A 27,744-nucleotide genomic window follows, 5' to 3' on the forward strand; every position below is an offset into this window, starting at 1 on the left:
CTAAAGCCTATGTCTTTGGACTTGTGGGGAAAACCAGAGCACCCGGAAGAAACCCATGTGAACACAGGGAGAACATGCAAATCCACATAGAAACGCCAACTGACCCAGCCGAGGCTTGAACCAGCGACCTTCTTGCTGTAAGGCAAATGTGCTACCCATTGCGCCACCATGCTGCCCTATTTATTTATTTAGTTATTCATATTTATTTATTTGATGGTCCTAGCCTTGGTGTTTATATGTTTAACAACAGAAATAGAGCCTGTTTGTTACTCTTCTATAGGTTAAATACATAAAAAAGAAAAGAAAAAAGACAGAAATAAGAAAAAGAGGGGCAGAAACAGTTTTTTAGGTCCTCTTATTCCCTCGAAGCACCGCAAATTGGCCTAAATACAATAATAACAAAAAAATAATGCAAAAATGCACATTTGTGAGAAACTTGACATTTTGTTTTGCCACAACTAATTTCTAATATTTCTAATGCAATTATGTCATTCAAAATGCTTCATGAGACTATAGTTCTTTCCCCCACTAAAGCAAATAATTAGTTTATTGGTCTGATTTTCTGCTTGATATCAAAGTTCGTAATGTTGTGCTTCTCTTTGTAGCTTGTTGATTTGGTTCAGTGCTTATAATGCTTTAACAAAAGGAAACAACAGAATGGGAAAAATACATTCAGAAGCAGCACTCTGCACTAACACTCTATAGCAGGCTGTTATTTTTGTTGCATAGCAACATGAATGCGTCACTGGCCACATTCTAGTGAACTGATGCCACTTAATGAATTTGCATTTTAATAATAAGCCCATACGCATGCATAATTTATATTGTAATATGAAGTTACTGGTTAATAATTTCAGAAAATATACTTATTGCTTGTTGCATTCCAAATAAAGTCACACTTAAATAGGTTGCAGTGACAACCTTGTTATGTCCTTTATATATTCATAATGCAGAACAGCCTCTGGTGTATGTACAGTGTGCGCGTGCGTGTGTGTGCGCGTGTATGCATGTGTGTGTTTGTTCAGAATTCAGACTTAACCTTAAATCTGTGCTTGAATCATCTTATCAGCAAGCAGAACACAGTACATTCTCGTAAACATGAAACACATCCTGTAGAAAGTCAACCAGCCTTTAAATGAAGAAGCAAAGCAATTATCTCAGCGATCTGATTAATGAGAGCTGGTATTTGGGTCTCGGTAGGAAAGCTGGATCTGCTGCTGCTGCATCCACTTCCCAATCATGATGCTGATGGTGATGCTGGGATGAGCAGGAGGAGGAGGGGGGAATCACCATAGCAATAGTGACGTCATCCCCCTTGCTCTAATTGGAGGAAACCCCGTGGCTTCAAGTCAGAGTCTACTGGGCAACCGAACGCATTGGCACAGGCCCGCCTCCATTCCCCGCGCTAATCAGCTATTGGACGATCGCGAAAAGAACAACGAGTGACAGGCGGTAAACGCAGCCTCTGATTGGCTGACAGGCGGGATTAGCGACGTTCTGTGGTAACACTTTCGATTGTCTTTCTCTACTACATTTTTTTTCCTAACCATCCAAGCTCAAAGGCTATCAATCCGGTGGAGCCAACTATAGATTGCGAGGTGAGGTGCAATTTAATGTGTTTAAGCCACAGAGTATGATGTGTGTTTATTATTTAAGCTTATGTTCTTATGTGTGGTTTATATCGTTTCATTGGACGGCGTAATCGGTAAAACCGCGCTGGTCGGTTGAGAGGCAGGAGGGGCTGCCAAACTGCGTCCATATCGATCAGGAAAAAAATGGTTGATTTGCTTATTACATTGTAGTAAACATGTATTTCCATTTGGTGTGCGATACTTGCGTCCTTAGAATGCATATTTGCTTAATATGTGTTGGCTAAAATTATAATATGTGTTGGACAAGATGAGACCCATCGCTGTTTAAGGCGGGTCGTCGAAACGTTTTTTTAAAACATGCTTTTTCAATACGATTTTGTTAAACGTTGATTTAGATAGGGTTGTATTGGTGTTATAAACTAATATTAAGTCTTAACGTGCGCATTTGTTTGGCAAAAAACGCATTGTAGAACGAGAAACCTCATTGCTACGGAAATCAGGCTGGATTTCATTGATTCATATTGACTCGGTATGATTTTCATCGGTGTGCTAAACTGAAATGTCCTATTTTGACATTAAAATTATACGTTTACATATATACATAAATAAAATCCCCTATTTTGACATTAAAATACGCATATATATATATATATATATATATATATATATATATATATATATATATATATATATATATATATATATATATATGTGTGTGTGTGTGTGTGTGTGTGTGTGTGTGTGCGCATGTTTGTGTGTGTGTTTGTGAACAGGGCTGGGCTGTATGGATCACACTGACACAGATGTGTTAAGCTGCACACACACACTTGCATTCATACACACCCTGTCCGTGTCTTCAAATCTAGTGAGCTGGCTACCTAGACAGCAATGCGTGTCTGTCGGAAATGCGGTTTTGGCAGGCAGCTCGCTAGGATTTAAATCGCATCCACTCGTCTTAGCTGATCTCCGTGTTTCTAGTATGTGTGTAGGTAATGTAAATGTAAGATTCACGGAGAAAGCTTGATTTCAGTGATTCGAATCTTTTGAGTCATTTGAAATCTGCTTCATGCATTACTGATTGCATCGTTACGACAGTTGATGGCAACAATGTTTGCGTGTGCTTTGATGTGGCATCTACCGCCTTTTGCTTCTCGGAAGTAAGCTAATTATTGCTAAATACCTAGAAAAAAATATCTAGATGGGAGATTTCCTTAAGATTCACATGTTGTTGTTGTTTTTCAAGGCATTTGGCTAGCCCTGTCACATTAATCAATATATCGATTTATCGCAAAACATATGGACATGACCTCAATAATTTTAGGTGATGCAATATATATCGCCCATACATACCCAATTCTAGCAACATTGTTACAGATTGTGCAACATCTCTATCTCTATTTGAGGTGTCAGTATGGTTAAAAAGCGTGTTTTTACGTTGCACTTTTTTGTTAGGATTTATTATTATTCTTGTCGGATTTGACTTTTCACAATCTTATTCCAATGTCTATTTATTACATTATTAAAATGCCTCTAATAGGATTAAATATTCTTAAGAATCAAATATTATTCTTTGGAAGAATTTGATAATATTATATTGTCATTCTGGCATTTTATAATGAGTGTCATAAAAATGGTCTTATAATGACAATAAAATAGTTTATTGCTATATATTTTGGTGCAATATATCTTACGACAAAAAATATTTAACACTGTATTTAAAAAAACAGGTTTCTAATAAGTAACTAGATAAGAAGGTTTGAGACACGTGTTCAGTTTATACTGACAAATTTGTTTACAATGGACTTTATTTTATTCAGAACTTGAAAAAAATTTAATTACTGAAATTAACTTAAATTACTGAAATGAGCCTTTCATTTCTGACAGCACTCCTTTATGTAACACAAGAGTACAAAAAACAAATACATTTGTTTGCGCTACAAACCAGTAAGTTCTTGATCCTGACAGTACATTAAAATAATTTGATAATTAACACCACTTTAGAATATCATGCAGAATAACAAGGTCTTTTGTACATACAGCTAAAAATAACTAGAAGGGGAAGAAGACTCTGGAAGTCTTGCGCATTTAGGTTACAGATGACCATGACCACTCTTACGTTAAAAACAAGGTGGATAAATGAGTAATTGAATCATTCTCCCAACCAATTGTGTTCATTCAAGTGTGCAATGGCATAGTTGATTCAGTTACGACAAGATATTCCTGTTACACATCCAGTAAAATGTATTAGTTTGTGTGATAATTTTTACAAAGCAATTATCTCTGCCGCTCTTATGTTAAAAACAAGGTGGGCAAATGAGTAATTGAATCATTTTCTCACCCAATATTGTTTATTTAAGTGTCTGAAGGCATTGCTTATTTAGTTCACCTACGACTCATCCAGTAAAATGTATTAGTTTATGTGCTTCACAGCTTGTAGTCAAATGCTTCTTGTCTTCATAAGTCACTCATTTCTAAGAGGTAGACATCAGTATGTGGAAGTAAACAGAAAGATTTGTTCACAAAAATGATACCCAAATCAATATATTGAGTCTTCACTGTCATTATCTTCCCCCCCTCAGCCTCTCCAGGGATTAAGCAGCGGTTCATTCCCCTCCTTTGATCAGTCGAGTGTCCTATAGACCTAAAACACTCACAGACTTAAAGAAAAGCAGCAGGATGGACAGAACAGAGCTCATCCAGAAGGCGAAGCTGGCAGAGCAGGCAGAACGCTATGATGATATGGCGTCCTGTATGAAGTCGGTGACCGAAGCTGGGTCTGAGCTGTCCAACGAGGAAAGAAATCTGCTGTCCGTTGCCTATAAGAACGTGGTGGGTGCCCGGAGGTCTGCCTGGAGGGTCATCTCCAGCATTGAGCAGAAGACCGAAGGAAACGACAAGAAATTGCAGATGGTGAAGGAATACCGGGAGAAAGTGGAGTCTGAGCTGCGAGATATCTGCAATGATGTGTTGGTGGGTATATAGTTCCATATATAGTAATACATATTCTTTAGATAAAATTATTTACGAGATCAACGGATGAATTGTAAGAAAGAAAAAAAAGTAACAAATAAGAATGCAAATGTCTGCATTGGTGTTGCATGATTAATATAAATTTAACCAAAATTGCATTTAGTATACTTTGGCCATCCACGTTTCACAGCTGTTTATGTGACATCATTTTTATCACCAGAAAAGGCCCACAGACATCAATGCACAGTAAATGCAGAATGTCGAAATTTAAGTATACCCAGCAGCTCATGATTTAGTGTTTTCTAGAGTGTCAGAGCATTTCCGTTTGCAGTAAATTGCAGCAAATTGCACTTAGAAATGCAAAATGTTCCAACCATGTTTACAAATTTCTATTGAGAAGTGCTTAAAAACTGGATGTTGACAAAAAAGGAAAAAATATATATTATCAACCTTTTGAGGAAGTTGTGTAGCCCAACAAACAAACATGGGAAACCCAGATGTATATATATATATATATATATATATATATATATATATATATATATATATATATATATATATATATATATTTAAAAGAACAATCATTAATTCAATAATTTTCCTACGGTTTTGTCCCTTATTTATCAGAGGTCACTGTGGAATGATCCTCCAACTTTTCCAGCATATATTTAACACAGCGAATGCCTTTCCAACTGCAACCCAGTTCTGGGAAACACCCATACACTACAGCCAATTTAGTTTATTTAATTCACCTATAGAACTTGTCTTTGGACTGTGGTGAACTCCACACAGAAATGCCAATAGGGTATATGCCGAAGCATGCTAATAGGACTTTTAATTTGCCAGTAACCTGGGTTAACTGCTTCCGGTGAACTGAATGCCATTGCAAAATCGACGCATTTAGGGTCTGTTTTCTTTAAGAGTCAGCGATTTCCACTGGCTGAGTGATATCCAATATACAGTGGGTCTCATATTGTGTAAGAAGCACCGTTTTAAATTACATTTTCCCCCACCATGTCTTTATAATATAAGCATTTATTTTACCCCAGTATATTCAATGGAGCTTCTGCGCTAAGCTGCCGATTCTGACAGGCACGTGCGAGTAAACGGCTTTTTGTCTCGTTTTACGCTTGAGCAACTAAATGAATGCCAAAGTTTATTTATCGGATTGTATTTAAATTACATTACAACATCGAAGCTGTAACCGTATGGGAACAACACTAGCTTGGCATATACCGGTCCAGCCGGGACTTGATCCAGCAACCTTTTTCTTTTTGCTGTGAGGTGAAAGTGCTAACCACTGAGCAACCTAAAACAACATTTAGAATTTTTTATTTATTTTTTTCGTCTGTAAGGGTGCATTCACATCTGTTGTTCGATTCATTTGGTCCGGACCAAGGGCAATAAATGATAATTTGTTGCATTTTCTGCCATCTTTGGTTCGTTTTCACACCATACTACTGGCTTTGGTCCGAACCAGTTAAAAAGAACCAAAATGCAGTCATCTGACAAAATCCACATCTCTCATTGGCCAAATGATGTTAAACATAGTTCCTAAACTGCTTATCGATTGGTCAGAATTCACGTGCGGGAAAATGCCAATCAACCCGCAAATAAACAAAGCAGACACAAAATATCTCTTTTTACTATGGAGGGATGACTGCTGACTGATTGTATCCCTGCTTTAGACAAACTATACATTTCAAGAATGAAGTGCGGCTGCGGCTGGAAAACAACATTTTAATGCATCGCACGTCACTTCAAGAGGAGGCGTGAATTAATTTATCATTAATTAATTTAAACATTTTTCCTGCATATCCCATAATGCACAACGCATCGGCCTACGGCAGCTGGATTAGTCCAAAAGGGGCAGTACTTTTTGCGGTCGGGTCTGTTTTTAGTTCGGATCACATTCTCACTACAAACGAACCGCCCCAGGGTTTATTTGAAAGCGTACCGAGACCACCTCTTCTTTTTTGGTCCGCTTTTGGTGCGCACTCAAGTACGATTGCTGCATTCACACCTGTCCTAACAAACCACACCAAGAGGGAAAACGAACTCTAGTGCAATTCAGCTGAACTAAATGAGGCAGGTGTGAAAGCACTCTAATAGTCCAAATTATTATGCTGAATTTTTAGCTACTAAAATCATTTGAGCAAAAACTAGAACTGCAGATAATTTTCGGTAGGTGAAAGTTCAGTGCATCCTAAAGAGAAAACAATCAAAAACATGAAAAAGGATATGCTTCATACACTGCCCATCATTGTCAGCACTCTAGTTTCACTCTTCCTCCAGCCGTAGTCACGGATGCGAATAGCGATGTGCTATGAAACCCATTCATTTCAATGGTTTGTGCTGGCAAGGGCAAGTTGGCGACCAACTTATTTCAAAATAGCTCAATTTTACACTGTGTGGGTGGATATTCTGGTCATTTACATTTACTTATCTATTCATGAACCACACATGCTCACCGGGAAAGTGCCATCTGCTCAAATAATGCACAGACGACAGGACATTTTTATGTAGTATAATTGTTTCTGCTGTTTGCAGTAGCGCTTCTGTGATGTCATGGTAACACTGAAAAAATAATAACGCCTCTCCACTCTTCAATAATAATCACAGTAAAGTGTGAGTATTTCATTGACTTTTGTAATGTTTAGTCAAGTTATAAGTTAAATGCCTGAGAAAAAAAGTACAATTTAAAACCAAAATAGCTTTTGTATTATTAAGTAAAACACGAAATCCAAGATTTTCAATTTCGGTCTAGAATTTTTATTCCTGTGCATTCCTAATTATGCGTGGATATTTTTTAATAATGTACACTTTGAAAATAATCTGCACACATTAAACATTTTTGCTGTATAAATCACATAAGCAACAGTGCAGTTGTTATGAATCACTGCTGTGATTGGCTCTTATGAAGATGTATGTATTCAAGTGTATGTTATTCCATATACTACATATGTGCATTACACATAGCATAGTAGAGATTATGTCCTCTTTTCCGATGGAACAGCAGCCCAGTTTTGGCTCTCGCTGGAGACGAGGGTGTCTATATTAAGGGGAGCATGCACAGTCTTGCACAAGGACAGTCACCGTCTCATTATTTTTATATCCAGTGTGTGTGTAGTGATAAGTCCAATTAGACGCTGCGCAGTTTGCATTTTATAACCTTTTTGTATAAGCCTTGATATAATTGATATGGCATAAAGGAGAAGTGTTTCCTGATAGATCCTTCCCACAGAAGGAAGTGTTTATTTATATAATCAAATCATGGCTCTGGCTGTGTCTTTTACCTTGTTCGCAGAGAGACGAGATGATCAAAGTTCAACTGCGTGTGTGTGTGAAGGTGCAATTTAGTAACGCTGGTTGAATGGCTGCTGGGTAATAGTGAGCTCTGCAGTTCCCTTTTCTCAGTGTTTGTGCTACTGGGGAAATAATTCAGACTCATCTATTCAGACACCTTGTTTCTTTAAATAAATGCAATAATGTCTAATGTTGCCTGAAGGAGGTTTGCTCCAAAAATGGAAGCACTGTTATTTTTATTCTTTTAGGCCAAACTGATATGGTAGTATGAGGCTTTTCTTGTGGATCAGAAAAGCTGAAATATATTCATATAGAGAAGATCTTAGTTTATTAATATGAGACCGAATTTTATTAACGATTCAAAGACTATAGGTAATAGTATTGCATAGGGGTGTAACGATTAATCGTTGTACGATTTATTGCGATGCAAAAATGTCACAATATGCATTGTGGCATTATGACGATTTGATTACGATATGACATCCGTTTTCTCTTATTAGTTGAGCTGTTTGCACGTGAGCTACGTTCCACCTGCTGTCGCACGTGAGTTCAGATTGCAGCAGCAGTAATGTTAGCAGACCAAGATCAGTGGAGCTGAAATAGAGGATGGCCCATCTTCTCAAAATCAGACGTCTGGCAACATTTCGTTTGTACAGTCATTGCTTTAGACTTGTCCGCTTTTTGACACGCATACTGGGTCAAACATCCTAAGTTTTAAAGTCTTCACAGTGATTTACATACTTTGCACAGCGACAGGGATACCTCCTAATGGTGTTGAAAGAGTCACATATTGTATTTATAAGGTACAATTCACCCTAAAAATATCATTCTGTCTTCATATAATGTTCCCGCCGCAAAATCATACATGACGTTAGCTGACCGTGAGCTGTTACTACAGAGGGCGGACTTTGATAGACGCGCGCGTATGGCAAGCCGTTTTAGCATTTAAACCTTTGTTCTGACTATCCATAAATATATTTAGAGATATCTCTAATTATATTTTGACTAGTCATAATTATAATTCGACTAGTCAGAATGACAATTAGAGATATCTGCAATTATAATTGTACTAGTACGAAATCAGATTGGAGATATCTGCAAATATATTATGACTAGTCATATTCCTCCATTGACTTCCATTGAAAAATATTTGCAGATATATCTAAATGAGTTTTGACTAGTCACAATTGTAATTAGAGATATCTCTAAATGAATTAAACTAAATATGAATTAAATCCCTGGAAATGTGGATTTTTTTTGCACACACAAAAAAACGCAAGTGACCAAGCAAAGCCTTAAGCTCTTACTGTTAAATTCAATTGAATAGAAAGCTTATTGTTTTTGCACCTTTACTTAAATTGTTCCTTAATTTTGTCTCTGTCATTTCAATGATATTTTTAAAGAAGTTTTTAAATTGTTTTATTTTCCAGAGACAGGTCTGTTTAATATATTTTCTAAAAGAAGGTTCAGTTTAACAAGTTGAAACAAAAGAAATACATAAAAAATAGTTTACTTGGTAAAATTTGCATTTCAGTTTAATTTTCAATTTTTATTCCAAATACCGTGATACATACCGAATCGTGAACATTATATCGTGATACACATCGTATCGTGAGTTGAGTGTATCGTTACACCCCTAGTATTGCGAGATTCACTAATGGCTTACTTATATATATATTATTAGGGTATAGTTTAAAATATATGAATATTAACAGAATTGTTAATAATATTAAATCCTTTTGATGTGTGTTTGTTTTTAGATAAATTATTGGGTGATTGATTGTTGATTCATGTGTACATGCTTGCTTTCTCTATTTTTATTAATGCCACAATCGCCTAATCCTTAAAAATACCAGTTTAACCCTTTTAATGCAAAAGCTATTCAAACCCCTTCTAAAGCACAAAATAGGTCTAAGATGATCCAAATTCATTTCTGTTGTTTAAATCAAGGCTAAGTTTCTTTCAGAAATTTTTCCAAATTTTTTTAGCAAATATTATTACAGACATGGCGACACAGTGGCTCAGCAAGAAGGTCGCTGGTTCTAGTCCCGACTGGGTCAGTTGGCATTTCTGTGTGAAGTTATACGTTTATAAGTTTGAATCAACTAAAATGGCTGTAGTGTTTGTGTGTGCATGTCAGAGTGTATAGGTGTTTCCCAGTACTGGGTTGCAGCTGGAAGGGCATTCGCTGTGTAAAACATTTGCTGGATAAGCTGGCGGTTCATTCCGCTGCGGCAACCCCTGATAAATAAAGGGACTAACCCGAAGGACAATGTATGAATGTATTACAGACATTAATTAAATATCTTATTTTTGATTTCCACAAAGCGTAATGTTAATTTTTTTAGTTGTACTTATACATCATTTTTACTCATATGAGGTCAAATAATGTTCATAATTTTGTTTGTTTGATGTTCATTGATAATGTGACTCCGTTTTATTTAAAAAAGAAAGGAACAAATGGAATAGAATACTGAAGGATAAAACGAACTTGTTGAAAAGACTAGTTGTTGAAAAGACTTGTTGAAAATATAACTTTAGATAGACACATCTTGTGCCTCAGAGGATTATTAATATTGTTAAATGTAATCTCAAAACGAATATCCCTTTTATACTGTACATATGAATATTGTAATGCCTACATTCACTTAAAAAATTCATGTAAACATTGATTTTAATTTCTCAGTGTTTGTTTTTAATGCATTTAGGCAATGCGCTATAAAATATTTAAGTCACAATGTAATGAATACAGCACTACCATAGGAGTACTAATGAGTAATTGAACTCTTGTTACTTGACTTACACGTTGAGTGGGAAAGTAAGTGAATGATAATGATGTGGATGGCAGCTACTATTTAGATCATAATCTGTGTGTTTTGGTACAACACAGCAGAGTGTGAATACCCTGTTTCGGTTGGCTTTCTTAAAACACATCCCATAATAATCACATGTTAGCCCAGTATAGTACAATGTTATCCTCCTGTGCTTGGATTGACATAAACACACATTAAAGTAAAAGTTCACTACAAATTTTTACTCTCACATTTGTCAGAGTTGGCATTTTTTTTTATTGAACACAAAAGTAGGTGATATGAAGAATGCTGAAAACTGGCAGCCATTGACATCCATAGTAGGAAAAACAAATATTATGGATGTCCTAAAACACTGCTATGTGTGTAAATAATACTATGGCTACCGGTTTGCAACTTTATAATATATATTCTTTTCTATTCAATTTATTTGAGTAGAAGTGAGTAAATGATGACAGAATTTACATTTATGTTGTGAACTGCCCTTTAATTACTAGGAAGTCAGAAAAAAGATTAAACAAAGACATTTTGATGGGGGGAAAATGCATTCCAAAAAAAGTGGTGAATTTCCTATTCGTGCTACTTTATTATCTGCATTTTGATTCTATACACATTGGCTTATCAGATTCAGGCGAAAGTTTTACTACCAGTAAAAGTAAAACAAAGAGCTTCCTGCAGAAAGAGAAAGTATTCCCTGAAGTTTCCTTCTGGTAAGTCGGTGGGTCAGTCATAAGTGGATTTTCAGCAGTCCAGTCTAAAACCATGTGAGGGGTAAAGTGTGTTTGTGCAGTGAGTCATGACCAGTTTGAGCGAGAACTGAAGCTTGATTTCCCAGCTCGTGTGTGTGTGACGGCTGAGGGTGTGTCTGTGATTCATCGCACTGTTGAATCTGCCCGCGGATCAAGGTTGTTCCACACACCCCCACCTGTCCAGACACACTGCCACATGCTGCCAGCTCTCATACGCTCAGTAGGGTAGGTGAAGGAGAGCCGAGCGCCTCCTGCATTTAGCATTGATTTATATTTGTTGAACATCAGGGGAATGTACACAAAATCATTCACCTGCGTGTGGTCAACAGCTAAACATATTTGGAGCCTGACAGTAGTTTTCTAACAAAAAGAAGCTGTTTGATTGTAGCAGGGGTGACTTTAGAAACAAAAATTACCCATGTGATTAAACAGTAGTACTGTCAGATGTTATTTTGCTTTTTTTTAAATAGCTGTTTTCTGTTTGAATATATTAATAAGATAAAATTGTATTCCTGGGATTTGAGCAGCCAACACTGCAGTCTTCCATATCACGTGATCCTTAAGAAATCATTTTATTATGCTGATTTGAATATCAAAGAATATTTATTATTGTTATTGCACTATTATGTTAAAACTGTAACTTTGCTACAGTATAGAAAGTTCAGAAGAAAAAGCATCCTTTTTTTACCCAATCTAAAGATCTTTACTGTCACATTCGATGGGATCTTGCGGAATTATTATTACTTTTCAATGAATAAAAACTAAAATTATCCGACAGCCAGCTCTCTGCAATGCCCACTAAAGCTAAGCAAGGCTGTGCCTGATCAGTACTTGGATGGGAGACCACATGAGAAAGCTAGATTGCTGCTGGAAGTGGTTTTAGTAAGACCCGCTGAGGGCATTCAACCTGTGGTCTGTGTGGGTCCTAATGCCCCAGTCTGTTGATGGTGCCATCTTTCGGATAAGATGTTAAACCGTTAAAAATCCCTGGTTGTCCTTCGAAATAGAATAGGGTTAAACTCTAACTTGCCCTCTGGCCTCTGTCAATTATGACCTTCTAACCATCTTCATGTCATAATTGGCTTGATCACACTGTCTCCTCTCCACCAATCAGCTGGTGTTTGGTGTGCTGTATGTGCAGTATGGCTGCCATCATGTTATCTAGGTGGATCCTGCACACTGGGGGTGGATGAGGAGATTTCCCTCAAAAATGTGTAATGTGCTTTGAGTGTCCAGAAAAGCGCTAAATAATTGTAAGAAATTATTATTATTATTATTAAAAAGTGCATTTACATAAATGAATGCTAACACAGATCATTGATGAGAACTAATGTAAATGCTGTGCAGCTTTAAAAGCTTTTAGATTTCAGGTCAGAAGCAGGATTCTGGGATAGCACTGACCTTGTTTTTCCGGATTGGCATCTTTGTGCTGAGAATCCTTGACAAGTGTGAAAAATGAAAAAAAAAAATGATCTGGCAGGTCTTTTTTCTCAGGCAAGCAAGAAGAAACAGGCCCTCATGCTGGAGAATGTTTCTGACGCTTTTGCTTTGAGACTGCTGCCTTTACTCTCACAAAACATAATTTAAAGGCATTTCTGAAAAAGAGAGCTTAACCAAAAATCTAAATTCTGTCATCTTTACTCATGTCCTAAACCTTTATGAAGGCAACAGGGATTCCTTTGAAAAAAACTATACAGTGAAAGTAAACAGGGTCCAAAACACCCTGACTTTCACCCTATTTTAATGAACACAAAAGAAAGTCATTTGGGTTTTAAAAAGATATGAGGGTGAGTAAATGATGAGAGATGATGTTTGTTTTGTGAACTGTCGCTTTAATCACACAGAGAGCATGAAATGTTGGACTAGTCTAGATTTGAGCTGATCTGTTTCATGCTGATTTGTTTTTTTTTATTTGTGAGGCACAGAAGCAGATATCAGTAAAGTGTAGGAGGATGAAGAGAAATATTCAACTATTGAAGGTGCATTTCTGACCCGCCATCAAGATGCATTTTTATTAATCTTATCATAAGTGGACGATATTACAAATGGGCTTCAAAAGTGTCTAAAACCTGTAGTAGTATGTGCACATTTAGCCACTTCAGGATGATGTTGGATAAATGCGACAACTTCATGTGTTTGTTATGGGATGTGTTGTGAGACAGTATAATAAAATAAGATGTTCACACTTTGCTGCATTGTGCCAAAATACATGGATCAGGATTGAAACTGTATAGTTTCAATTGTTGTAAAAAATAAATGAGTGAAAAAAAGAGAGAACCCAGTCCAGGAGACTCAAAACAAGCAGAATTCCTTTATTGAGACGTGTTGGTTAATCTGCAGTCATACAGCGTCTTTTAGATGTCCATGTGTCTGCAAGAGCCTACTAGAGGTCCGCAGTCAGCAAGTTCTTTCACAAGTCTCTCACAAGTCTGAATTAAGACAAAGATTTCATGTCTATATTGTGTTCTTAGGAGGAGGGGATATGGCTAAACAAAGCATGCAAATTAAGAGTTGTGGTCGGCAGGGTAAACTGCCTTTTCAGGCCTGATCTCGTCATGTTTTGGAGACAGAAACCACCTGACCAGTTGATCGAAAAGAGAAAACAATAGACACAACCATGCTGTGAAACTAACAATTTGCATTACTTTGGCTTAGCCTGTAATCAGAAAGACAAAAGGTTAATGTCCCTCCTAGCTGGGATGTTAATGAAATGATATCATTAAAACCAGAGAATATAACTTTTTAGTTATACGTAGATTATTGTTCATTTAAAATTAGATAATATAAATTTATATTTCCACACAATACACATATTTTTCCAGCTTCCTAATTAAAAATTCCAACTAGCTTGTAAGCTTTATAGCATAGGTTTGTTTAATCAATGGTATTCTTGCACTCTATACTGGGTTTCTATCTTAATGTAAAGCAAATCTTTTTAAAGTTAGCAAAATAACAATATTAATGAGCTAAATGTAAATTTGGTGTGTTTTGGTGTGGTCCATCACGTTTTTCATATGGCTAATGATGTTCACATTGGTTTAATGTCCACTATTTCAGAATTTACATGGCACATGCATTTACATTTACCAGCGCTGAAAACCTTTTTTGTAATTTTAGGAAATCTTTTTCTGAATTTATTTGATGCACTACTTTAAAATTAGCATTACTGCACATTGATAGAAACATAGCTAGAGTGTAAAATTCATGTAGAATGGGACAAATTAAAATGGACAAAATCTGAGCACACATGAAGTGCTTTTTCTCTATTGGGCCGAATGGTTCTAAGAACAGTTCCAGTTCTATATCTACAACAACCTGGTGTGACACAGCACAAGCATGACAACATCTTGGCTGATCTGTGCTGAGCGCGTGTTTGTTACATTTACAATATGTTGCCTTGCAGCCAGTTTCTTCATAGCTGGCTAAGCAATAGTGTTATTTTTTTGTTTATTATTGTAAGTAAATATCAAAGAAAAAAACCTAAATATCTGATTATTGTTCATAGAGCTGTTTACAATACTCTTGTAAACAGCTATATTGACAATGACTGGCGCATTTGTAGAACATTCCAAAGAGCTTATGGATCAGCACCATCATTGTCAAACTGTTTTCATGTTAACTTGAACAGAATGTTATTAAATTAAACAAAGAGAACCATTCACCTTGATAGTGGAAAAGAGGATATGACCTCATGAGACACTAGTTTAAGACGTAATGCAGACTATGATCGAATCCCTGTGTGAAATACACTATGCACTTATGTACATGTATACTCAACCATGTAGTGAATGAGTTTAGTGTCGTCACAAATTAACCACCTAGCGTTTTTTACCAAACACAAATTCAAACCGTTTCTCAGATGTTGTTTAATGGTTGCCAAATTAGTGAATTAAATGACCAAACTACCAAATAGCACCTGTTATGAGTACAATTTCATTCACCTTCCTGATAAGGCAGCATCATTTTTCATGTTGAAGAATTTAACTTGCACAAATCCAAAATAAAAGTAATCCAACTCCATGCCAAATCGGTCTACTATGGCCTACTTCATGGGTACATGAAGTGAAGAGTCGATTCACACTTATAAACAGTTGAATAAGTGCATCATCTAGGTTTTTAAAATGCACTGTATTTAAACTTCTAGTGTGAATCCACTACTTATACTATTTATTCTACTAAATGGCGTAGAGTAGTGCATAAATTTGCGGTTTGGGACAGACCTTAGGTTAATAGCAGGTGGAAACAGGGCTACGGTGAGATAAGGAGCTGTGATGTTGTGTTGGCTGTTCTGTGCTAATCTTTCTCATCCTTGGTGTGGTGGCTAATCTGGTATTTAGCCGTGCCTTAAAGCTGCTGCTTTCACTGACATAGATTACTGCTGAAACAGTCTTAGACTGGAAGACAGAACTCCAGCGTTAGGGGCAAGTCTCCGAGACCCAGATTAAGCTTAATCCTGGACTAAAGTGAAGTTTGGAGGAAAAATCCCATAACATACTTCGATTCAGTCTGGAATTGGCACTAACAGAAGGATGAGCTGATGTTTAGCCTTTTTTAAGGTCATTCACCTGGTGCTTTATGAGATTTTGGGGGCCTAAACAAGTGACATGAAGAAACAGTGAAAATAATAAGGCCTAGAGTTTAAGAATTATTTGTTTAGACGATTGTATTTTTGATTCAAACATCCATGAAATATTACTTCCAAATGTTCATGATTTGAATGTTTTTATTCAACTTTATATAATCACAGCAGTACATTTAAATATGTTTAACACATAGTCAACGTTTCCATCCACCTATTTTTATGCACATTTTGGATTTGCACATAAAAAGCGCATGTACATAACTGAGTAGGATAAACTTCTTATTCAATAAGAAAAGATGCCCATAAACTACAATGGAAACACTTTTACCGAACAAATGCGCATTAAAAAAGGTCATGTGATTTTGTTATAAGAGATCTTGTGATGATAAAAATATGTGTGAATGGATAAGCCAGCAGGCTGAGCCCACTGTAAAACATCTGAAATGGGGTTTTGGTCATTCTAAAATGCTGGAACCATTTCAGTATTAGTGTTATTATATTATTAATTATCTGTACTCTGCGTCTCACGCCTTCAGACGCCGCCACATGTTCATTACGTGTCAGCATTTGTTTTCTGAGACGCAAGTTGTTTATTAAATGAGAAAAAGATTTGCACTGCTTCTCCTATCTCAGTAAATTCCATTTTTACTTTAGATATTTGGTGCCAGTTCATCAGAAATAAACGATTTTGTTCTCTTTGACTCGTTAGATGGAAATGTTGCTTTATCGACACGTCTTTTCATTGACATTCCTGTTTTGATCATAAATTTAAGTCGCATCTTTGGATGGAAACATAGCTATTTAGAGCAATTATCAAGTATCATTATAAAGCAACCTAAATCTTTAAGATTATTTAACCAGTATTTCTGTTTTACTAATATTGTAAATGTCACAGTAGTGCTGAGATAAATGTTTATAATTGAGAAATAAACACTGATGTCTTGGGTTCCAATTAAAAATGTATTTGTCAGTGCAGTTCATCCAGTAATGAGCAAGTGAATAAATAAATCTTTAATTTAAGTTATTATTTTTTCAAATCTCAATATAAATAATAAACATAATATAAAATAGAGTTCAGCAAAATAAATAGTTTAGAACATTTAGTAAATTACTTTGAAAAGCAGAAATAAAACAACTCAGTTTATTCAGAATCATGAGCTCTGAAATGTACTAAAGGTAGTGCTTAGCGATATGGCAAAAATGCAGTCTTGATAATTATTTTCCATATTGAACGAAAACAATATATATTTTGATATAAGTTGTTAATGCTTCCAGATTGAAAAGAGTACCCCAACAATGACTGAAGCCACAAAAATTAGAGGGTCCCTTAAATGGCATATTTTTGCCAATACATTTTCAGTGGCCCAAATCACACTTTTAGATTTCCATTGTTGCACATTTCTTGCTTAGATCAAAGTCCAGAGCTTAACATTGTTATTGACATAAATTTTATCGCGATTCGATATAATATCGTTTATCGGCCCAGCCCTAACTAAAGGCTAGGGCTAGGCGATTTGGTAAAAATGCAATCTCTATAATTATTTTCCATATTGAATGATAATGATATGTATTTAGTTATAAGTTAATGCTTCCAGATATAATGAGGACCCCAACAATGACTGAAGCTGCAAAAATTAGAGGAACCATTAAATGGCATAACATTTTCGGCCGATAAATTTTCTGTGGCAAAAATTCTGTGCGTTCTAATATTAACACACTTTTAGATTCCCATTGTTGCACATTTCTGGTGTGTGATTGGCTCTTAGATGAATATAGAGTAATAAAGTTCAGAGCTTATCATTGTCTTTGAGTTAATTCCAAAACACATGCGCCCCAGAAATATTAATTTTCATCCAGTATCTGTGCTTTTCCAATTTAAAAGTTATATGGAGATTCAAATACTGGTACTCAGGTGACAAAATTTGTGTTTACGTACTCTTAAGTACATGTAAAAACCGACTTTTGGTTAATTTCTTTCATTTGTTTGTTTGTTTTTTTCTCACAGGAGCTTCTGAACAAATATTTAATTGAGAATTCCTCAAATCCTGAGAGCAAAGTCTTCTACCTGAAGATGAAGGGCGACTACTACAGATACCTGGCTGAAGTGGCTGCAGGAGACGACAAGAAAGGTAAGAATGCACGGGCTGCTGGTTTAGTGGCTTTTACAGACATGCTTCTGTGAAATGGAGGACTGGACTTTCCTTGGTATGATGTAACTGGAAACATCTAAACAAGGGGAAGTTTGTCTCGTGTCGGAGTATAGGCTGATCATTATCTGCTCACTACAGATACTCTTTCTGATTTCATCATGTGAGCTTTGTAGGTCGCAACAGTAAGGATTTTCTCTTTTTAACAGTGTTTATATTTTTATATGTGCACTTCAAATATTTGTTATAGCAGTATTTATTAATTTACCAATGCATTTATGAAAATTAAATGTGTATAAATACAGTTTAAGTCAAAATTATTAGCCCTCTTGTGATTTTTTTTTAATTTTTAATTTTATTTCCCAAATGATGTTTAACAATCCAAGGAATTATTTTTTCAGTATTTCCTATAATATTTTTCTTCTGGAGAAGATATTATTGGTTTTATTTCAGCTAGAATAAAATAATTTTTTTTTAAAACATTAGGTTAATATTATTAGCCCCCTTAAGCTCTATGTTTTTCGATACAGAACAAACCATCGTCATATAATGACTTGCCTATTATCCTAACCTGCCTAATTACCCTAGTTAAGCCTTTAAATTGCACTGTAAGCTAAATACTACTATCTAAAAAAAATATTGAGTAAAATATTTGTTACTGTCATTATGGCAAAGAAAAGAAATCAGTTATTAGAAATGAGTTATTAAAACTATTGTTTATTAAATAATATGAGTTATTGAACTAACCATGTCTAGAAATGTGTTGAAAAAAATCTTTCTTCAGGATGAGGTTGTAGAAAGGCACAGGTTAGGAAAAGGCTATAAAACATTTCAAAGACTGGAAAATGTATTTGGAATGTGATTTGATTTCAGGCTGTATGACAAATGAAGTAATTATTTCAAAGGGTTATGATGATTTTCTATAGGCACTGTATATGTAATATAGGGATGGGACAATAAATCAGTTTATTCAAATTGTTATTTATGAATCAGTAATTATTTTTGAAGCGCATCGCAATTCTCTCTGCAATCGAGTCTTTTTACCAACAGATGGTGCTCTAGGCTACACTGTTCATGAGCACAAAGAAGAGTGCTTGTGCATTCGGTTATGTTCTGTATTAGGGTGTATGCAGAAGTATGTGGTAGGAATTTTAATTTTGTAGTAACCTCGGTCAAGTACTTTTGGTGAACTGTATGTCGTTACAAAATCGGCACGTTAAAGGTCTGTTAAAAAAAAAAAATCAGTGATCTCCACTGCCTGATTAATATACAATATAAAGTGGGTCTCAGAATGTACAAGAAGCGCTGAATTCAATTTTATTTTTCCATGCTGTGTCTTTAAAATATGAACATTTATTTTACCCCAGTATATTTAATGGAGCTTCTGTGCTAGCCTGCTTGTCCTGACGGGCATGTGCGTGAAAATGGCTTTTCATCTTGTTTTATAGGTAAACAACTAAATAAATGCTGACATCTATTTAACTGATTATATTTAGATTACATTACAACATCAATGCTGTAAAAGGAACTGTATAAAATTGAAAAAAGTCACACTAAGCTTTCACCGGAAGTTTATGCGTATGGGAAGAAACACTAGCTGTGCACATACCTTATTGCACACAGCTCACTATGAACACTCTTGCAATTCGCTTAAACATTTTCATTAAACCATTAACTTTATTAACAATTATTTTTTACGTTCAAGTGATACGTGAAAGGATTGTCAGAGTTGGTAAAGTAAACAGCACCATCTGGTGGTAAAAGGCAAGCTAAGAATCTATTAAAAAGAGAATCACAATGGAGTTTGTAAATTGCAGCATTTATTTATCATCACAGCCCTAATTTAATATTTTAATGCAGCATCTCAAACCCAAAAAATGAGCCAGAGTTTTTTCTTTTACACTTTTAGCCCTGGTGTTTTGCGCTTTGATGTGCACATTCATATTAACACCTTTTGTTAAGTCACAAGGTGTTAAATGTTGGTCCTGGTTTGCACAAATCTTTAAAGCCTTAAATTAACCTTACGAAAACTTACAGAAACGTGTTTATAGTATTTATAGTGCTGGGCAGAGATTAATTGCGATTAATCGCATCAAAAATTAAGGTTTGTTTTGCTATAATATACGTGTGTGTATTATTGATATTTATTATGTATATAGGATACACACACAAAGTATCTAAAAACAACAACAAAACATACAATACAATTTTGTTACATTTTTACATTACATTTTTATCTTTAATTTAAAAAAAAAAGTTGTTGTAAAAGGTACAAATTCTTAAGCTAATCTAATGCAACTCGTATCAATTCATAATCTGATTACGGCAACAAACATCACTTATTAAACCCATTCAAAATATGATCCATTTTTGTACATATTTCGGACAAGCTAGATAATGTAAGTTAAGTCACACTATAAGAAAAACTACAAGATACAACACAAACTTAATGTACAACGCTTAACCAGCTGTAAAGCTCCTCTAGCCTCAAACAACCCCTGACTGTTGACATTATTGTACTCGATATGCATTACATGCCTAACAAAGCTGTTTATTTATTCTTCCCAGCAACCATTGAGAACTCTCAGGATGCTTACCAGAAAGCGTTTGATATCAGCAAGACAGAGATGCAGCCCACACACCCCATTCGTCTGGGTCTCGCTCTCAACTTCTCGGTCTTCTTCTACGAGATCCTCAACTCTCCAGAAAAGGCCTGCTCTCTTGCTAAACAGGTACGTTCCTGATGACCGTGCTTGGTGTCCCCTTTGGATGCAGACATGTTTTATTTTTAACCACGAGTGTTTTTCATTCAAATGTAGGCATTCGACGAGGCCATAGCAGAGCTGGATACTCTGAATGAAGAGTCCTATAAAGACAGCACTCTTATCATGCAGCTACTGAGAGACAACCTCACAGTGAGTCACAGCACACATTTATACTTTTACACAGGCACTTCTGAGAGCAAACGTGGCCAGATGGTGATTTAATGGAGTGGTGGTGTGATGTGCTGTGGAAATGCGAAAGCAAAAGGATTTAAAAATGCAGTCTAATAGATCAGTGGAGAAAAATGGCGATGGTTTTTATTGTTATCATTATTTTTCTTGCTGAAACAATTGGACTATTGAAATATTAGTTTTTTTTGACTGAAATAAGCTGAAGTTGACTTAAAATGACTTTAATAAAAGCAGAAACTGTTTTTTTTTTGTGAATTCAAAAAATGCTGAAATAAAATATAACACTAGATGCAAAACAAACCAGTCAATTGTAATAAGTTGCATTACTAAAACAAATTAAATAAAACTAAAATAAATAGTTTTGCTCATTAAAGTTAAAATATTAAATGGAAAACAGCTTATTTTTCGTATATATATATATATATATATGTATGTATGTATGTATGTATGTATAATTTCTATTGAAGCTTTATTCAGTTAACAAAAAGTTTCTATTTCAGTGATAGTTTTAAGTTATTAATTGTAGCACATCAACATATTTCTGTCATATTTTAAGTTGTAACATGGCTGAAGTAAAACTAAAATAAAGCTAAAATTAAGTAGCAATTACCAAACAAAATGAAAAAAAAAAAGTGAAATACTAAAAATATAAATCAAAAAAAGCTCAAAGTAAAATAAAGATTAGATTAACTATAAATTTTGGGACCAACTAAAATATGTACCCCCAGGGTCATTTATATTGAAGTTGATATTTAGCCACACCATATTGGTGTTTTGTAACATCTAGTTTTTATGAGGTGAGTTGTTAGCCCAACACTTAACCCCCAATCTGGAGGACCAGGACATACACTACAGACAATTTAGCTTACCCAATTCTCCTACAGCACATGTCTTAGGACTGTGGGGAAAACCGAAGCACCTGGAGGAAACCCACATGAACACGGGGAAAACATGCAAACTCCACACAGAAATGTCAACTGACTCAGCAGAGGCTCAATCCAGCGACCTTCTCGCTGTAAGGCAACAGCGCTACCCACTGTGCCACCCTACTAACTAAAATAACTAAATTAAATTGAATAAATGAAAGTATTTAAATTATTAAATGAAAAGTCTACTGACTATTTTTAATCAAATAGGCTAAAATATTTGACAGTAAACCAAACCAAATGAAAATTCAACAACCAAGCGAAAGTTATAGAGATGTAACAATTCACTGTGAGTCGGGTGAAAATCAAATCAAATGTAAATATTTAAACCGGTTAAAATGTTAAATAAATCGTGTTACTTGTTTTGAACAGAGGCGGCGATGTGTTTACAGGCGCAAGCTCGCTTTAACTGCACACAAGTGGCAAGCAAGAGGTGGGGCGGCAAAGTAAAACGACAGCAGTGAAGTACGCCAGAAAAAACACAAACTGTGTGCAAATACTGCAAAAAGACATTTACTTACGCTGACAGAAGAACGAATATGAAGCACATAAACCGTCAGTACAGTGAAAAACTACTGTCACAGACGTCTATACAGCTGTTACAGAAGTGGGTGTTAGATTATTTTTTGTTCAAGATTATCTCTTTGTAAGTGTATTACAGTGTTACTTACACTAATTAATTATAAAAGTAATATTAATTATTCACCTTCATAATCATGTTCAACTCCTGTCTCTATCCTACTATTAGTGGCGTAACGGATCACAAATCATACAGTTCGGCTCACAGTACGGTTTTTGAGTCACGCATCAGACCATTTTTCGAATCAGCAAAAAAAAAGAAGAGACAAATGTCAATTGCTTTCCATTTACACAAAACTACTACTGCAAAAACCCTTGGTTTTAACAAACAAAACTTAGAACCTGTAATTTTAATAAAAATAAAAATCAAGAAAGAACCAGCTGAAAAAAAGGAAAATATTCAATGCGACAAATGATCTTTGCTACTGTTGCTGATTATGCTAAATATAGACATGTAACATCTTGTACAACATCATATTTATTTTCAATTTATGATTCAACAATTCACACATAAAACATTTTGAAAACCTTTTCAGTGACATCATTTTGATGGTTGTTGTGCCACCTGTTGGTTACACAATGTATTTGCTTTCACCCAAGTCAAACTTTCACATGAGACTTTAATCTTTACCATAAACATCAGTGTTTATATCTGAACTATAAACTGTTCTCCCAGTTCTTCTGTGTTATTTAATTGTTTGTTACTAACTGAAAATGTGTAAAAACTGAAACTCTCTCAATCAAACGCAAATTTGACTGCAGCACTTAAAAGAATTTTCGTTTTTTTTAGTTAATTTATTTTTTATTTAGGGCAGGAAAATGGATAAACAACTTCAAAATTCATTATACACAAGTAGGCAATGCTGAAACACCCATTTTCTTCTGATTGGTCAACCAAATCTGAGCTCGTGACGCAGCCCTCAAAAAAAGAGCCCGCTGTGGACCAGCACTCAGGCTCTTTAATTATTATTATTTAATTATATATATAAACTAGGTTTACATGTTCTGTCATTTGATCAGTTAGCAGGCTTACATTCATTGCGTATGAATAAATTAAATAAAAACATAAATTAGCAGTATTATTAGACATTTGTCATTAAAATAAGGTCATAGTTAGCTGACAAACGTCCTGATTTGCATGATTATTTCCAAGCAAGGCCTATATATAAAAATAATGCTGATAATAATAATAATAGTAATAAATGCCTATAGTTCGCTACCAAACATCTTGCTGCTGTACACCTGATGCTGAGCAAAAACCGCCATTTGCAAGCTTCACCTAGTTTGCATGATTGTTTCTGAGCTACTGTAGATCTAAATAATAATAATATTAATAATAATAATAATAATAGGCTGATGATATTAATAATAATAAAAATAGGCTGATGATATTAACAATAATATAAAAACATAGCCCATGGCATGTGGGCTATATTACCGCTAATAGTGAACTTGACATTTGCTCTTCGTAATAAAATTGTTAAAGTGCTATAGCGTGCCCAATTCCATATTGCACATATAAATATTGCATATAGGCTACTATTTAGTGCATTTATTTATTTGATGCATTATCTATTGTAAAGCGCAATACGCACAGAAATCATCGCACTATTCTGAATTAAGTTCTCTTTAATCTAATTCTGCTTAAATTGTAGAAAATCTTTAAAATGGCTTAAAACAAGCCTTTTTCATTTGGAGAATTACAGTTATTTATAGCTTAGTCCCTATTAATGATCAGTTTATAAAATACATCATTGACAGATCTGCTGAAGAATGAATAACTATTTTTATACTTTATAGCTTTATAGTTTTACAGCGCATGCTTCAAAGATGTAGTTTTTGATGTAAGCCTGCTAACTGATCAAACGACAGAATATGTAAATCTAGTGTATATATATAAATAAATAATAATAATTAAAGAGCCTGGGTGCTGGTCCAGAGAGGGCTCTTATTTTAAAGGGCTGCGTCACAAGCTCAGATTTGGTTGACCAATAAAAAAAGGGTGTTTCAGCACCGCCTACATGTGTATAATGAATTTTGAAGTTGTTTATCCATTTTCCTGCCCTGAATTTAAAAAACAAATATCCAGCCAATATAAATTTTTTTTCCGTTTTTTGTGAGCAAATGAAAAACAGAAAAATGGCCATTTTCTTCATTTTCCTTTTTTTGTTTGTAAACATATATGGATTAAACGGAAGATACTCTGATTCATTACATCCCTACTTAGAAATAAATTTGACAATGAGAAATTAACCAAAAAATAGAAACAGAAAAAAGAAAAAAGCTAAAAGCTAAAATAAAATATATGGAATGAAAAACAAACTAAAGGACAAATATATTTATTTAAAGGACAAACTAAGTACTAAAATTACTAACTAAAATAGAAATAAGCTATTTTAGGAACATGTTTAACAAATAAACCTGAAAATATTTTAATTATATATATAAATTGTACTAGATAGCTGTAAAAAGACTAAATGATTTTCTGACCTCATCAAATAATTATTCTTTTTTTTGTTCTCTTCCACCAGTTATGGACATCTGACAACGCACCGGATGAGGGAGAAGGAGGCGAGGGAGGAGAGAACTAAACACTCGCTCCTTCAACAACAACAAACAACCTTTTTACACATCTCCATTCCTTCTCACTCCATGTCTGAATTCCTCCAGTAAAGATCAAACACATGATTAATAATGAAGAGCTGTTTATGACAAAAAGAGAAAGAAATCATTTAGTCTTTTCACAGTGCAGCTTCTGGACAAGAAAAGAAAGATATTCGGGGAGAAACCCTTGTTCCCTTAGTCGGTTTGTCTTGGCCTTCCATAATGTGCAGTTTCTGCTGTAGTAAAAAAAAAAGTATGACTAGTGTCATTTTATACAAGCGTATAATCTTAAAGTGATAGTTAACGGAAAAGAAATAAATTAATGAATAAATAAAAAATAAGGACATGCATTTCATCACAGGTAAGTCTGAGACTAAAAAAAAAAGAATAATAATAATTGCAGGGATATTGAAGCATTTAGTTCAGTGTTTCTCAACCACGTTCCTGGAAGACCACCAGCACTGCATGTTTTAGTTGTCTTCTCTGTCTGATGCACCCATAACAGGTCTTTCAGTCTCTGCTAATGAGCTGATGATCTAAATCAGGTGTGTTTGGTTTAGGAGACCTGGAAAATGTGCAGAGCTGCTGGTCCTCCAGGAACGTGGTTGAGAAACGCTAATTTAGTTAACACCTACTGTATGTTGTACTTTAACACTCTTTACCCGTCTCACCTCAGCACTACCGCGGGTTGTGCACGTCCACTGAAAACCAGTGTTCAGTCACGCTTTAGATAGTTCGATATGGAAATTAAATTATAAACAAAACAAAAAAAAGATGACGACACTTGCTGAAATGGTGTACGTTTCCAATCGCATTTCAGATTTTCCTTGGAAATATTAGCTAATCTGCAGTGGTTATGTAGTATCTGACGGTCCTCCGGTTTAATAATATATTTAGTTTTCATTTTATTTTTCACTTGATTTTGGCCTGTTAAGTGTCCCGTTTGCTCTTATTTTATGGACATCGAGATCATCCATAGACGTTAAAACCATTTGTAAGACAACTTAGGGCATCTTTTGATTTGATCTTGTTTTTAGTAATGCTACGTTCAAAGTGACCCTTTCGAGTTAGCGGTTCCCCTCTAGCATGCAGACCAATTCTGACACTATCTGTGGCACGGTTATTCGCTGATGGTCAGGTTTAAGTGAAAAGGATTATACATCACGCTCTCGCTGGGAACTGGAGAGGAGAGGGAACGAGTGAGTTAGTGTTGTTGACTTTAAAACATTGCAGTGCCACCTTGCTAATATTGGAGTTGTGTTTGTAATGCTTTGTGCGCAGGTGTGTGTGGTTGTCCAGAGAGTGTCATTATAGATTGGACCACTATTATTATTATGTTTCGTTTCTCCTTTTTGTCTTTTTTTTCTATTGTGTATGTGGTTGATTTTTTTTTTTTTCTCTTTCTCTCTTTTTTAAATTTCCCATGGATTTTAGTCTCACAAAAGCCTTGTGAAAATGTTTTATGCCCTATGTATGTTATGTAACATGCTTAAAAATTACATTTTATAAACCAATTTTATGGCTTGTGTGGGTTTTTTTTCTTTCTGTTTCTTCCTTTCCTTGAATACTGACTTGTGCAGGGTTTGCACAGTCATGGAAAACTTGGATAAGTCATGGAGTTTTGACATGGCATTTTCCAGGCCTGAAAAAGTTTTGGAAAAATCATGGAAATTAGTTTAACAAATATCTGTATACTGGAATTAGAACTACTAGATATTGGAAAAAATCTGACATTACAATATTTTGTATTTCTGTGATATACAGTTGAAGTCAGAATTATTAGCCCCCGTTTGAATTATTATTATTTTTTTTTAAGTATTTGCCAAATGATGTTTAACAGAGCAAAGAAATTCTTACAGTATGTCTGATAATATTTTTTCTTCTGGAAAAAGTCTTACTTGTTTTATTTTGGCTAGAAAAAAAGCCGTTTTTAATTTTTTTGAAAGCATTTTAGGGACAAAATTATTAGACCCTTTAAGCTAAATTTTTGTTTCCATAGTCTACAGAACTAACCATAGTTAAACAACAACTCGCCTAACTACCCTAACCTGCCTAGTCAACCTAATTAACCTAGTGAAGCCTTTAAATGTCACTTTAAGCTGTATAAAAGTATCCTGGAAAATATCTAGTAAAATATTATTTACTGTCTTCATAGCAAAGATAAAATAAATCAGTTATTAGTAATGAGTTATTAAAGCTATCATGTTTAGAAATGTGTTGAAAAAATCTTTTCTATTAAACAGAAATTGGGGACAAAATAAAACATGGCGCGAATAATTCAATGGGGCTAATAATTCTAATTTCAACTGTATATTGCGATGTGAATACAATTTCACTAGATGATTTAACAGATTTATTTGGATTGATTGGGGTGATTAAGTAGGGATTCTTGAATATTATATAACAAATAAATTACCAGCATAGATAACATTTAGCAAAGACAAAAGTGAATTATAGTTTTCAGGTATTCACTATTCAGCTACAGATATTGAATAATCAACAATATTGAAATGTTCCCACAGTCA

The 27,744-nt window shown here is 34.9% G+C and overlaps 1 protein-coding gene across 1 annotated transcript; it reads left to right on the forward strand.

Moving 5' to 3' along the window:
• The first annotated feature begins 1,536 nt into the window (after positions 1-1,536).
• ywhaqb (tyrosine 3-monooxygenase/tryptophan 5-monooxygenase activation protein, theta polypeptide b) lies at positions 1,537-26,733 on the forward strand. The gene is given in 6 exon segments (NM_201484.1): positions 1,537-1,598; positions 4,172-4,562; positions 18,015-18,138; positions 20,725-20,888; positions 20,976-21,071; positions 25,147-26,733. Coding segments are annotated over 5 exon segments (738 nt in total). The 5' UTR covers positions 1,537-1,598; positions 4,172-4,268; the 3' UTR covers positions 25,207-26,733.
• Positions 26,734-27,744: the final 1,011 nt, after the last annotated feature.

Source organism: Danio rerio, chromosome 17, assembly GCF_049306965.1.
Source record: "Danio rerio strain Tuebingen ecotype United States chromosome 17, GRCz12tu, whole genome shotgun sequence".
In the NCBI taxonomy this organism is placed as follows: domain Eukaryota; kingdom Metazoa; phylum Chordata; class Actinopteri; order Cypriniformes; family Danionidae; genus Danio; species Danio rerio.